Genomic DNA, 13568 nt, shown 5'->3' with positions numbered 1-13568 from the left:
TCCTAAGCCGATTCCTGTTGCTAAATCTGAAAAGAGTCACACCATGACCACATCGTGCTCGTTGAAGTTTAACTTTGGTGATTTTTATCTCTTTCTCATTAACTCAATTTTTAAGGAGAAGATTGATGGAAGTGAAACCTACAACAGTCAGGAGGCAAGCTTTTCCATTGAGAAAATTATTTCTGCTGTGAACAAAACTGGTCATCAGTCTCTTGTTAGTTTGTTTTGGCAGGAGAGTCCTGTGACTGGTCCTTGGATAGCGAAGAAAGCCAAGATATTGGCTTCTTCAGAAAATGGAAGGAGGGAAGATAATAAGGTTGTGGGGAGAAGTGGTGAGTTTGCCTCAGTAACAACTGTTAAAGAAAGCAAAGATTTTGGTGGTCGTACTCGACAAGAGATTTTAGCGAGCTCCGCAATTTTACTACATGGACAATTGCCTCCTGTTACAATTGATCTCAACAAATCTCAGTTTGAGAACATATGTGGCCTCCTAAATCAGATGGTTGAGAATTTCTCATGCATTATTTCTGAATCAGTCACAACTACAGAAGAACATTCTGCACTGCAAACATCGATTCTTGTGGAATGTGATTCTGTCACAGTTTCCCTGGTGACGGAGGCAGTTGCGGGTGTCTCGTCCTCCATACACTCAGAACTTCCTGGTTCTTGGCTTAGTCTAACTCTCCAAGTGGACAAGTTTGAGTTACTTTCTGCATCAAATATTGGTGGAATAAGTAGCAGCAATTTCTTGTGGTTGGCCCATGGTCAGGGCAGTCTATGGGGCTCTACCACTGAAGGTCTACATCGGGAGTTTCTTCTGATATCATGTATTGACTCTACAATGGGTCGTGGTGATGGAGAAGGTTCAAATATGTTATCTTCGAGGTATGCGGGATCTGATATTATAAACTTATGGGATCCAGAGAGCAATCATAGTTTTACTTCAATTACAGTCAGAGGTGCCACTATTGTTGCAATGGGTGGTCGCTTGGATTGGTTCAATGCAATATTTTCCTTTTTCATTCTACCATCTCCTCAATTTGATCAAGTGGCTGATGCTGGTCTGGAAAAGACTTGTGGGTCTTCTTTCATTCTTAACCTGGTGGATGTTGGCTTGAGTTATGAGCCGTACCTTGAAAACTTGCCGGCTAATGAAGGTTCAGGTTGCAAATCTTCTTATGTTAATACCAACGGATCTAAGGATGAGCTCCATGTTGCTTGTCTGTTGTCTGCTTCTTCCTTGAAACTTTCAAATACAACTGTGGTTGATTGCACAGAAGGGGAGTACAAAATTAGACTGCAAGATCTAGGTTTGCTTATATGCACAGTGTCTGAATCTAAGTTAGTTGGTCGTACTTATACTGCAGAACATCTTCGCAAGAATGATTATGTCAAAGTTGCACATGAGACACATGTTGAAGTGCTTTTGAGGACAAACTGTGAGAATGGCCATGCGTGGGAATTAGAGTGCACAGAGTCACACATTATGTTAAATACGTGCCATGACACAACTCTTGGATTAATTAGATTAGCTGCTCAACTCCAAAAGCTGTTTGCACCTGATCTGCAAGACTATGTTGTGCACTTGGAGAATAGGTGGAACAATGTGCAGCAGGTGCATGAGAACAGTGACAAGATGACATTAGGTTGTGAATTTTCTCCGGCACTTTCACAGACAGAGACTTCATGTGTAGATAAGAAATCCAAGGTAGGCAATTTGATGGATGAAATATGCGAAGATGTTTTCCAGCTAGATGGGAACTCTGATGGCCAAGCTAAAATTTTTGAATCACATGTTCATGCCTTCATCAATGACAGTCCGGTTGTAGTTAGTGGGGCTTCGTCATCAGAAGAAAAGACCCCTGAGTTTATAGAAGAATATTTCTTGTCTGATCTACGCCCCCTCTCAGAACTTGCTCTGAAAAGCCAGTCATCTGACATTCTTGTTTGCAAGACTGATGTTGTTGGAGAGGCCCGAACAGGTCATGGTGGTTGGTATGCGGATACCCCGTTAAGAATATTAGAAAATCACGCTTCAAAAGTGCAGCAGAGCAATGTGGAGAAACCTTTAGGGTTTGAGGTTTCTTTAAGTGTTCCTGAACACATTGATGATGGGAAAGCTGAGGGTCATATCTTTCTTAGGAATATGAATGTCATTTGGAGAATGTATGGTGGTTCTGACTGGTGCAACCCTCGGAATATTTCTCAGGCTTCTGGAGTGACTTGTGCTAGGGATGCAGCTGTCTGTTTAGAGCTTGCCTTGTCTGGAATAGGGTTTAACTATGAAGTGTACCCTGATGGTGAATTAACTGCATCTAGGCTTTCTCTCACCATTCAGGATTTTTGCTTGAATGACAAAAGTGATGATGCACCATGGAAGCTGGTATTCAAATAATCTGAAATTCAGTGTATTATATTTGTAGATTTTGTAGTACTATAGTCTGATTTGCAATTTGGTGTTTGATTGGAAGGTGCTTGGATATTATCACTCAAAAAACCATCCAAGAAAAGTCTCTTCAAAGGCAGTGAAGCTAAACTTGGAGGCTGTTAAACCAGACCCTTCAATCCGTATAGAGGAAAACCGGTATGCTTTTCCTTTTCTTCTTTGACCACTTCTTTTGGATCTTTGAAGGAAGTTTGTGTTGTTGCGTATTAGCTTGAATTCATTGTTTCTGTTGGATGTTGGGATATCATGTTAAAACTCCATCCAGTAGGGACTTAAGGCTGGCTGGGTAGGGGAATGGGTCGGGATGGGAATTACCAACTTTTTTCATGTTTCATTAGATGAGATGACGAGGATGAAGGAGAAGAGAGTCTGGGGCTGAGGCATACCCTCCAACTACTCACTTTTCAGATCCTTCGTGTGGATGGGTGGAGGGAAGTATATACTCGAAGACCAATTTACCTTATTAGTAATAGGAGTGCTTTTGTTTGTTTTGTTTGAAAATATGGAAAACAAAAATTGTGAAGACCTGTAAATGGTGTCCCTTCCCTGCCTCCAATGCTCATAACCAAACAAATGATACGGGGTTCTCTGTGCTTCACCTTAATCACATCTGACTTTTTCTCTGACCTGAAGTCTAGATTTCCAGGGATGCTTGACCTTGTATGAACTGTTTTCTTTTGCTTCGCTGCCGCTCAGGATTCTAAGTCATTCTTCCATTGGCCCTTTTCTGTGCTGTGCCATAGTCATACATCTGAAGTCTGGATTTTAGTGAACTGTGGAAACTCTTTTTTTTTTTCTTTTTTCTTTTTCCTCTTTTTATCTAAATTCTTTGGTCACAATTCATACTGCATAGTCGCATGGGCCCATAGTACCTCTCTGTTTATTCATGAGCATAAACACACTTTCTATGTGGTGCTTTTCTTATTCTGGTTATATTTCCTTTCCAGGTTACGTATTGCTTTACTTCCTTTGCGGTTGCATCTTCATCAGAGCCAACTTGATTTTCTCATCAGCTTTTTTGGAGGAAAAAGTTCATCAAATGATCCCTCCCCTGGGACTCTGGGTTTGACTAATTCAGGAGAGCCATCTGAGAAGAGTGACAATCTACAGGGTAGTGCCATCAGTGAGGAGGCATTTCTTACTTACTTTCAGGAAAGTTCGTGTCTAATTTATGAATGGACCTAATTTAATTCTTCATTAGTCTACTACACAAACACTCGATGGAATGCTTATATTTGCCTGGAAGATGGACGGTCGTATCTTAATTAGAACTGAGCATTTATTATCTGTGCTCGCAATACTCTTAGTCCCAATATTCCTTTTAGCACTTTGTCAATATCAGTTAGTATGTTGCTACTAACTGGGGCCTTGGTGATACACTACGCCAACTTAATTAGGGTTGCTTAAATTTCTTTGCTTTCTTACAGAAATTTGAGATATGGCCAATGGTGATTCGAGTTGATTACAGTCCTTGCCGTGTCGACTTAACTGCGCTTAGGGGTGGCAAGTATGTTGAACTTGTTAACCTTGTACCTTGGAAGGTAATATTCTGATTTATGCCGACTCTTAATCTGATAGCTTCGACTATAGTTATGCAACCCTTGAAAGATTACAAACTGAACACGTGCAAGACCTATGGTTGGATAAATAGACTTAAATTTAAATAAAGGAGGAAACTAAGGTCTCTGACTCTGTAAAAAGAAACCAACTAGAGATTTTGTGTCATGAACTTAATGGTCTCCATTGATATGCATATTCATGCTTGTTACTTTATGGGTTTCACTTTCCTGTGTTGGTATCACAAGGCTCTTTTGTCCGCTGAGAGTGTCTCTTGCATCTGCTCGCTGTGCACTTATGCTTATGTATATGTTGAACAAATTCTTTCTGCAAAGTAAGGATGGTAGGGCCACATGGTTTCTGTAAATGACTCCCTTTAACAGCAAAAAGTTACATGTGCTATATAAATATAGCATTATTTTGCTATAGTTTCCCCCAGAACCCTCTCTTTATGATCCAACTTTATGTCAAAGTTTACTCATTTCAAAACCTGCATTGGAGGCATCTGATTGATGCCTGCAGTGGGCCTTGCGTCCTGCATTTGGAATTGCCACATGATACTGAAGGAGGCCCTGTATTAGGTGTCGTGCTAAATAAGTCTTCTTTTCTGAAAATAAAATTTAATATACAAGAGGCTAGTTGTTCATCCACACAGTAATATGGGACTTAACTGTTTATATTATCTAATATGGCTTCTAATCCAGGGTGTGGAACTACAACTCAAACATGTGCAAGGAGTTGGTCTCTATGGCTGGGGGAGTGTTTGTGAAACCATATTAGGAGAGTGGTTGGAGGACATTTCTCAAAATCAGGTTCCTTCAAATTTAACTTCATTTTGCTTTCTTATAGATTTTTCGTGATTGCATGCATATTTAACAAACTGCATATCCCTTTAGATTCACAAGCTGTTGAAAGGTCTTCCTCCCATTAAGTCACTGGTTGCTGTTGGTTCTGGAGCTGCAAAGTTGGTGACTCTGCCTATGAAGAGCTATAAAAAGGATCATAGATTACTCAAAGGAATGCAAAGAGGTATAACCATTGCAATGAACATATCCAATCTGTTTATAGTGTTGTTTGCAAGATGCAAACTCTCAGCTTGCATCTGTTTGCATGTGCATCTGTACCGTGGGAGGTGGTTGTGCTGAAGATAGAGAAGTTGAACAAAATTACATAGCTCTGTTGTGAACTTGAAAAGACATTGAGATTGAATTCAGTTTATACATAAAGTTGCAACGTAGAATGCATAATTTTTAGCTAGTTTGTCATCGGCATGGGATTCAGTGACTGAAGAGCAGTTAAAATGAGCGAGAAACAGCAAACAATGTTTTGAAATGAGGAAGCCCTTGAATGGGGCTGAAAGATTAAGCGGACACATAATTGTTCAAAATTTGGTCAAAGGCAATTTTGTGAGCATTTGGACTTTGTTGGAGATATTGAAATGGATTTCCTGCTGGCAGGTTTTAGAGCGTGAGATTAATTACCTTTTTTTATATTTCATATTTTCTATGCTCATTTAACACGAAGTCCTTAATCACTGAGCATGTAACTATATTTTGTCCCCGATCAAACACTTATAGGCAACCTTCATTCTTTGATTGCCCCTTTTAAGATTTGTTTTAAGTCTATGAACTACCATTATAGGTACTTTTGCATTTCTTAAAAGCATTTCGCTTGAAGCTATTGGGCTAGGAGTACATTTGGCTGCAGGAGCTCATAACATCCTCCTCCAAGCAGAATATATTCTCTCTAGTATTCCACCTTCTGTACCATGGCCAGTAGAAAACAACGTGGGTGCTAAAGTGAAATCAAATCAGCCTAATGATGCTCAACAAGGGATTCAACAGGTTAATATTCCCACTCATCTGAAATGTTGGTTGGTTGGTTCTTATGGTGCGATCTTGCTTTATTTTGAAATATGAGATCCTGAATATTCATTCAAGCTGTGCAAAAAGGTTTTTCACAATTTTCCTGCTGCTTGGAAAGAATAATTGCTATGTCATTTTTTCCCCTAGTTCCTCCTGTAGCTGGCAACACTTTTCATTGCTGTTTCTTTGAATAAGTAACTGAAAATTTTGTCGGCAGGCTTGCCAGAGCATTAGTGATGGCCTAGGCAAATCGGCTTCTGCCTTGGTACAAACCCCCTTGAAAAGATATCAGCGTGGTGCTGGCATTGGATCTGCTTTGGCTACTGCTGTGCAGTCTGCTCCAGCTGCAGCTATAGCCCCAGCTTCTGCTGCTGTGCATGCAGTGCACTGTGCTCTTCTTGGCTTTAGGAACAGGTTGAGAATCCCTGTGTGTGTGCTCTGTTTTATGTATTTTATGCCTCTACCACTTTGTTCTTCATTTGTCGTGTGTGTGTTTTGGTATTGCTTGCTTAATGTATCATGGAAATTTTTGTATGGCAGCCTTGACCCTGAGCGTAAGAGAGAGTCTCTGGAAAAATACTTGGGTAGGACCGCGCCTTAGGAATTCATGCAGTAGGTGTGCACAAAAGCAAAAAAACTTATGACAGCTATTATGGTTGAGACAAGCTCTATAGATTTCCCTTTGTGGCAGTTCTTCAATACATAAGCGAGTGATGAAAAGGCGATGCTATTGACATACCAGAGAAATCAGAAACTTCGTAGCTACAGAGAAGAGCATATCGTTTCTAATATCTGATTCCGTTTTCTTAGGTAAACGTTCATTATACAATGTGACTTGCAGCTCTTGCTGAATATGCAAGCTTTTCTTAATCTGCTGAGATTGTGATCCGTCTGAAACATTTATCCAATTTCTGAGCATGACTTTCTGTGCGCATGGACTTTTTCTGTTTTGCAGTCAAAATGTAAATCATGGCATATAAATAGGTTGTCATCTTGCTTGGATGAAGTGCTACTTCAGAACGAGTTTCTCCTCATTCATTCTATCTACAGTAGGATCTTATCATTTTATCTGATAAACATTTAATAACCTTCGAATTGTGTATCCAAGTGCCATTTACACTTGTTTTCGAACCAATAGGTCGTGTTCCATGACATCATATGAATAAAGAATCCATTCTTTGAGTGGCTTGAATTGTTCCCATTTCATGATGAATGAGGAAAGCAGACAGAATTAATTCGAAGCATGCTGAAACACATGGATCTCATGTAGCAGCCTGTTATGCATAATCTTTATTTTCTACTAATAGCATTGACTTACATAAAGTACCTGCATTACAATTTCAATAAGGTATAGATTTTGATCCTAAATCTGAATCACTAAGTTTCCATTATCCATGGTTCATGCAGACTAAAAATTGCATCACATGTAGTGTCATAACTAACAACAATTTTTTGGCTTATTTGTTAACTTTGATATATGCTTGTTTCCAGGTGTACAGATATATATATATATTCCTGATGTACAGATAGGGAACACCATTAGACGGACATTTTTCCTTGTCAGAAGGAAGGGAGATTCTGTACATAAATGTAAATGTTTTATGATTATAGGTTTTTAACACATCAATTCCAGCCTTGTAATTAGGGTTCATTGGTTTGGCATATTTAAGCCTTCTTCAAATGTAATTATGATTGCTATTCGTTTTTGCTCTCATACTATTGTGATGCATATTTTTGCTGTAAATATACCTACATTGTAATTAGTGATCATTGGTTGGATTTAGCATTATGTTCTTGAAATGTAATTACGATTGCCATACAAGTTGTTTTGCCTTGGTACATTTGTAGTGCTATATTTTATATTGTGATCCTGAGAAATGACCTATTCTTTCAGTCATATTCATCTGATATACTCTTTCCTCTGCACTAGTTTGTGTTCTACCAATTATGGTTGTTGTCTTGAAAGGAAACTTATTTTTGTCCCTGATATTTGAAGATAACGTGTTTGCCATAACATTCGTGAAATGCAAATTTCGATTTGTATCTTTCTTTTTTGCTCCATTCGGAGATGGCATAAGATAAATCTTGCGAGGATAGAAATTCATCCCGTTTTATTTGTATAATCATATTCTATCAGCAAAAATGCTATAATCATAAAACTATGAGCAAACAAATGATGAGTTTCATTGCATTCAATCAGAAGAATCAAATTACGCATACAAATTATTACATTAGAACTTTGACTCCCAACATTTGTACAGGAAAAAAAAGAGGTTTACATTGGCGGTAATATTTTGTGTACACAGATCCCACTAGGTACAAAAGGATGACGAAGGATTAAACTCAAGAAATCCATCTATCTCTACATTAATCCAAACCTCACATTAATTCCTCTAACATTAGCAGAAACAACAAAAATCTTCGTCATCAACACCAATGAAACGAGCACTAGAAAGACCCTGCAAGAAGAACATCAAAATCAACACAAAAACTCTACATCTAAAGTTCTAGAAATTATCCTACATTTTTTCAAATTTCAATGTTGTCTCACCTTCAAAGTTCTCATAAACGATCTACTGACTCTTCATCTCATCCACACTTTCCAAAGATCCATCATTATTCTTGTCAGATTTCTTAGGTACAACCTGTGATCTCTTGAGGCCAAATCTCTCCTTCCACCGGTTTACGCCTTTGGCCAACCTAGGCGACACATCCTCATAGTCATCACCACCAGCAAGAAGCTCATCGCGAAGGGTAGTCGTTTTTGTGCAGTTTTCCCTCAAGGGCAGCATTTTTCCCTTGAAGAACAGCTCATCAGCAGAGATCATGGTGTAGTTAGGGACAGAGAACTCGAAATCCGACGAGACGGGAGCTTCTCTGTAGCTATTCTCAAGCTTGATGGGCTGTTGAGGATCAGCAAAATCATTAGAAAATGATATTCTTGGACTCATGGTGCTGTAGAGTCCTTGATGTTGTTCATTGTTGAACATGTTTAAGCATGCCATTGGCAGTTACGGAAAACAAGAAAAAAAGAACTCAAGGGCTGCTGTAGTTCAAATTTCTTCTTCTTTTTTCGGAGTTCACATGCAGTGTAAGAACCCTTTATATAGGTGACTAGTTGTCTCATGTGCATGTAGGAGTTGTTTATGTAAAAAAATAAAATAAAAAAACAGCAGGTGAAACTTGTAAAGAAATATGGATTGTGGGCTTTATTTGGATTGGCATGATATGAATAGTTGTGTATTTATTCAAGACAAGAAGACCTCAATTATGGCTTTCTTTTGGAGGCAGCAAAGTGGACATAGCATATATAATAATCTTCATCAGATCTATATCATGTAGGAATAGGATACTCTTACAATTTTTTACTTTTATTATTAACTTTTCATAAGACTTACAAGTAAGAGACATGTGAACTCCACACTGTGTCTCACTAATGCCTAACCACCTGTGTGTTCAGTCACTGCATGTTACAATGACTTGTAAACACATTTACTTACTATTATTATTATTATCTTCTTGAAAATTGCATTTATCATAAAGGATAAAAGATAAGGTGGCACCAATTTCTGAAATCAAAATAAGGGTAATGGAAAGTCTAAATTAATTCTTATTCAAATCAGATTTTGATGAGGTGATATTTATACGATCACCCAAGTAATAGATCCTTTATAAGGTACAAAAATATCAAATTTCTGCTCATCCAAAAACTCAAGTGATTGGATATAATGTCGGTGTTGAGAGAGTTGGCATGAGTAAGGATTAATGTGTAGATGGCAGTTGTGAGCTTAAAGCTACATCTAATGTGAGAGTGCTAAGATCCAAAGCAATTTCTGAAATCAAGGGTCCAAACAACATCAGCCAGTCAATAGATTTGAGAAGAAGCAAACATACCTGTATTATGATTTGTAATCCATAGCTACTAAGTTTATTAATTATTTTTTCATTAGTCTTATCAATATTATCATGGCATTTGATGCACCCTTTACAATCCAAATACGGACAATCAAGAATGATGCCAAAAAATACTCTCTTGTTGATTGCTTTTTATCGTGCTACTATCTTTCAATGAGAAATTGTACTTTTATTTTCACATGCTAGTGTGTGTTCTACTTTTGGTCCCACAATTTACCTGCTTAGCATATATAGTTCCATAGGATAAATATTGTAGCATTTTCGATCTCATAGGATAAAATTGTGGCAAATTTAGTCCGATAGGATATAGATTAGCGTTTATCCTATGGGACTAAAATGATACAATCTTTATCCTTCAAAACTAAATGTGCTAAGCCTGTAAATTGTGGGACTAAAAGTGCAAATTTTCCACCCTTAAGAATGTGTCTTCGAGTCCTTCCTTTGGATAAATATTGCTCTGTCGAGCTCTCCCTCTCTAGTTGTCTAATAACCGGCAATATCGTACTCTTAGGATCTCAATATTGCTGATATATCTTTTTTAAAGAGTACCGTCATTTTTTTCCTTTGATTTCTCACTTGTGATCGATCACTGATGAATTAAACCATCATTATTATCATCATCATTGGGGGGATGTTGGGTCACTAGAGGCTGTGGTTTAATCCAGGGAAAGGTTAATACTTTATTAGTACGAAATGCAGTAAAACGAGGGGTTTTCCCAGGTGATATTTGACATTGTTTATACACATACAATATCCACTGTCTGCTTCTGGACATCTGCACAATTACTTACGTTAAAGAGTTGCAATAAAGAGGCATTAATCGTCCACACGGGCAGCAGAGGGAATTGGGAAAGATGGATGTGGTCCACTTTGACAGTCACAAAGCTTTTTAATAAAGGCAAGACAGCAAAATCTTGATATTTTTAATAAAGGTAAATTATATTTTGTCATTTAAATTATGCTCGTTTTTATATTTTGTTACAGAATTTTTTTTTTGTTTCAACTTACTATCTTAATTTTGCGAAATTTGCACTTTATCATATATAACCGTTTCTTTTGTTGATTTTTTTAGAAGAAAAAACATCATATAATGTGCATACGTAAAAAATATCACATCATATAACTCTTAAATATAACGTATATTGCATGTCGTGTTTTTTTGAAAAAATACTTGGTTGAAAAATAATTATAAATGACAAAGTACAAAATTTCATAAAGTCGAAATGATAAATTGACACAAAAAAAAAATTAAATACCAAAATATAAAAATAATTATAATTTCGATGACAAAATGTAATTAACCTTTCAATAATTTGAAGTATTTATGAAAACACCAAAGCTCATAATAAGGCTTCTTTAGGGACTTGGAGGATTCATATATACACACATATATATATATATATACACACACAAGTAGTTTAATCATACACTTCAAAGCTTTTTATGCACAAAGGAATAAACAAGACAACGATGAGCAATAGATATATTGTATTGAGGAGTAATTACACTCTTCTTTCGTACTCTAAACACTTAGTATAATTACATGTAAATTTTTTATAATTTGAAAGATTTATATTTAGTACTTATGAGGTTTGCTTCCATCTAACAAAATAATTCTATTTGTTATTAAAAATTTACTGTATTTGATGATCTTAACAAAAAAATTAGATAAAATCTCATATTTACCCCTCATTGACTATTATTGATTTATTACACGTCAAATAAATATTTATATGATCAAATTACCCTTGTACCTTCACGCTTTACTGCATGTGGGAGGTATATTTTTACTGTTATAAGGATAGCTTAGTCACAAAAAAATCATTTGACCTGCAATAAGTTTAATCCAACTTTTCTGTTAATATCAATAAATTCAATGAATTTTGACTAACGGATGACTTTTTTGTTAGACGGAAGCAAACCTCAAAGGTGCTAAATATAATTTTTCAAACACATAAAATCTACATATAATTACATCAAATTTCAAGGGAGGAGAGTGTAAATATCCCTTGTATTTAAGAACACCTAATTAATACATAATTGGTCTTGAATTTTAGTAAAAGTATATATTTAAAAAAATATTTTCTCAATTTAAAACGTTATTTCTTCCTCTAATTAACTATTGCTCGCCAAAATATTTATGTACATTTCGAGTAGGAAAATGGATAAACTTAGAATTTTTTCATATTCTTTTTACTATCAAACTTACTTACCTTCTAACTTCTTCGTTTCGTTATAAATAAATCAGTAAAAGCATTTTAAAAAATTACTTACAATCTAAATTATATTTATTAGGATTCCCAATTTGTGGTTTTGGTAAGATTTTTAAATATAAGTGATTGATAGTAAGTTTATATACAAGATTCCAAATAAAAAAAAAAAAAAAAAGTTTATATACAGGACTAGAGCTTAGTTTAGGTCCACAATGATATGGCTAAAAGTGCATGGAGATAGTGTTGTGTTATCTCCGTAGACCCAAACTGGCAGTGTCACCAACTCCAACTCCCACGCCCACATGTGCGCTTACAACACTTGCTTCTTAAGTATGACCGACATTTCATAAAACAAACACTACTTAAATTAGCCTTTCAATCTTGACCAACACACCCACCCACATCTATTATATATGCTCGTATACAAACATATCCAAATATGTATGCACAATTAAAAATAAATAAAAATAATACATTAAAATGGCACTTTTCAATTATATAAAAGTAGGGTATAAACCCGTTTGCCTACAATTTTTGTGCTCTCAATTTCATTCATTATGGAATTTTAAATAAAAGCTTAGTTGATCATTGGTAATTAGCATGTTTATATAAATAAAAGGAATCACTTTTGTGTGTGTGTGTATGAGAGAGAGAGAGACAGAGAGGTGAAAAAAAAAAAAGGAAAAAGATTAGAATAGATGAATGGATGGGCAGAAATGAAGGTGACATCACATGGGTTGGGTTAATCCTCTTCTTAATCTTATTGGGATTAGTCAAATGAGTCTACTACAGGTGGCTGATTCCCCCACTTTCTAACATCCTAATTAACTTATAACTCTTCAGCATTGTGTCTCTTTTGGTCTCTCCTCCACCCAACATCCTTTGTCTTTTAACCCCCCAAATTTTTCTACCTTCTATTTCTGTTCTCTCATCATATCAAAAACATGTTTTTTAAAAAAAAAAAATAGAGTGATTCTTGGTATCTTGACTATATTCCCATGAGTGGTGAGACTTCTCATGCTTTAACAAACATATATTATTCTGTGGATAAGTCCTCTCCCACATTTTACTTTTTATTATATGCAATGCCAGCATGTTACTCAATTTTGATTGCTGGAGTTTGGTCAATTTCAAATATCCTTCCATTTACAATTTAGAACAATATGAAAATCTACTAATCGTACCAATTATTGGGCACCAGAAATTTAGCCCAAAACCCAATTTGTCTACACCAATCAAAACTAGAAGCTTCACTTTTAAGGAGTGTTTTTGGAGAAGAGCAATTACAATTGCATTCACATTGGAAGCTGTCAACGAATGTTCTTGTAGCATTCTTAGTTCTTTTACCCCTCTGCACTATGTACTAGTTTATGTTACTTAACTAGTTGAAGAAAATATGTGAATTCCAGGTACGTTTGAGTTGCTAAGATGCTGATTGGTTTATAGTTTTACTGAAACTTCATTTCCAAGAAATGACAAGAGCTACAATAACTTATGCATCAAACGTAGACAACAAGCCTTAACAGATGGGTTTTAGCTGTCTGAAAACTTAAACTAAAACCGATGTCACGA

General features: G+C 36.2%; 2 protein-coding genes across 3 annotated transcripts in view; one reads left to right on the top strand and one right to left on the bottom strand.

Moving 5' to 3' along the window:
- The window catches only part of LOC105169889 (autophagy-related protein 2), a gene marked incomplete in the record, with an annotated part of 13370 nt that extends 5719 nt beyond the window's left edge, over positions 1–7651 (top strand). Inside the window, 11 exon segments of one of the 2 annotated variants that reach the window (XM_020696312.1) lie at positions 1–2383; positions 2472–2584; positions 3394–3598; positions 3874–3987; positions 4708–4815; positions 4900–5032; positions 5645–5847; positions 6086–6282; positions 6409–6484; positions 6560–6678; positions 7360–7651. In XM_020696312.1, coding sequence (XP_020551971.1) covers positions 1–2383; positions 2472–2584; positions 3394–3598; positions 3874–3987; positions 4708–4815; positions 4900–5032; positions 5645–5847; positions 6086–6282; positions 6409–6469 — 3517 coding nt within the window. 2 annotated transcript variants of the gene reach the window in all.
- Positions 8019–8937, bottom strand: LOC105169888. The gene is made up of 2 exons (XM_020696355.1): positions 8420–8937; positions 8019–8327 (listed from the first exon to the last, which is right to left on the bottom strand). The coding sequence occupies exon 1, from the start codon at positions 8871–8873 to the stop codon at positions 8442–8444; it is 432 nt and encodes a 143-aa protein (XP_020552014.1). The 5' UTR covers positions 8874–8937; the 3' UTR covers positions 8019–8327; positions 8420–8441.

The sequence above is a fragment of the Sesamum indicum genome, linkage group LG8, assembly GCF_000512975.1.
Source record: "Sesamum indicum cultivar Zhongzhi No. 13 linkage group LG8, S_indicum_v1.0, whole genome shotgun sequence".
In the NCBI taxonomy this organism is placed as follows: domain Eukaryota; kingdom Viridiplantae; phylum Streptophyta; class Magnoliopsida; order Lamiales; family Pedaliaceae; genus Sesamum; species Sesamum indicum.
The sequence above is the reverse complement of the archived record's forward strand: the minus strand, read 5'-3'. Positions and strand labels throughout refer to the sequence as shown.

Excerpts from the sequence above, each read along its gene's own strand:
- LOC105169888 (XM_020696355.1), bottom strand. The coding sequence starts at position 8,873 with ATGGCATGCTTAAACATGTTCAACAATGAACAACATCAAGGACTCTAC.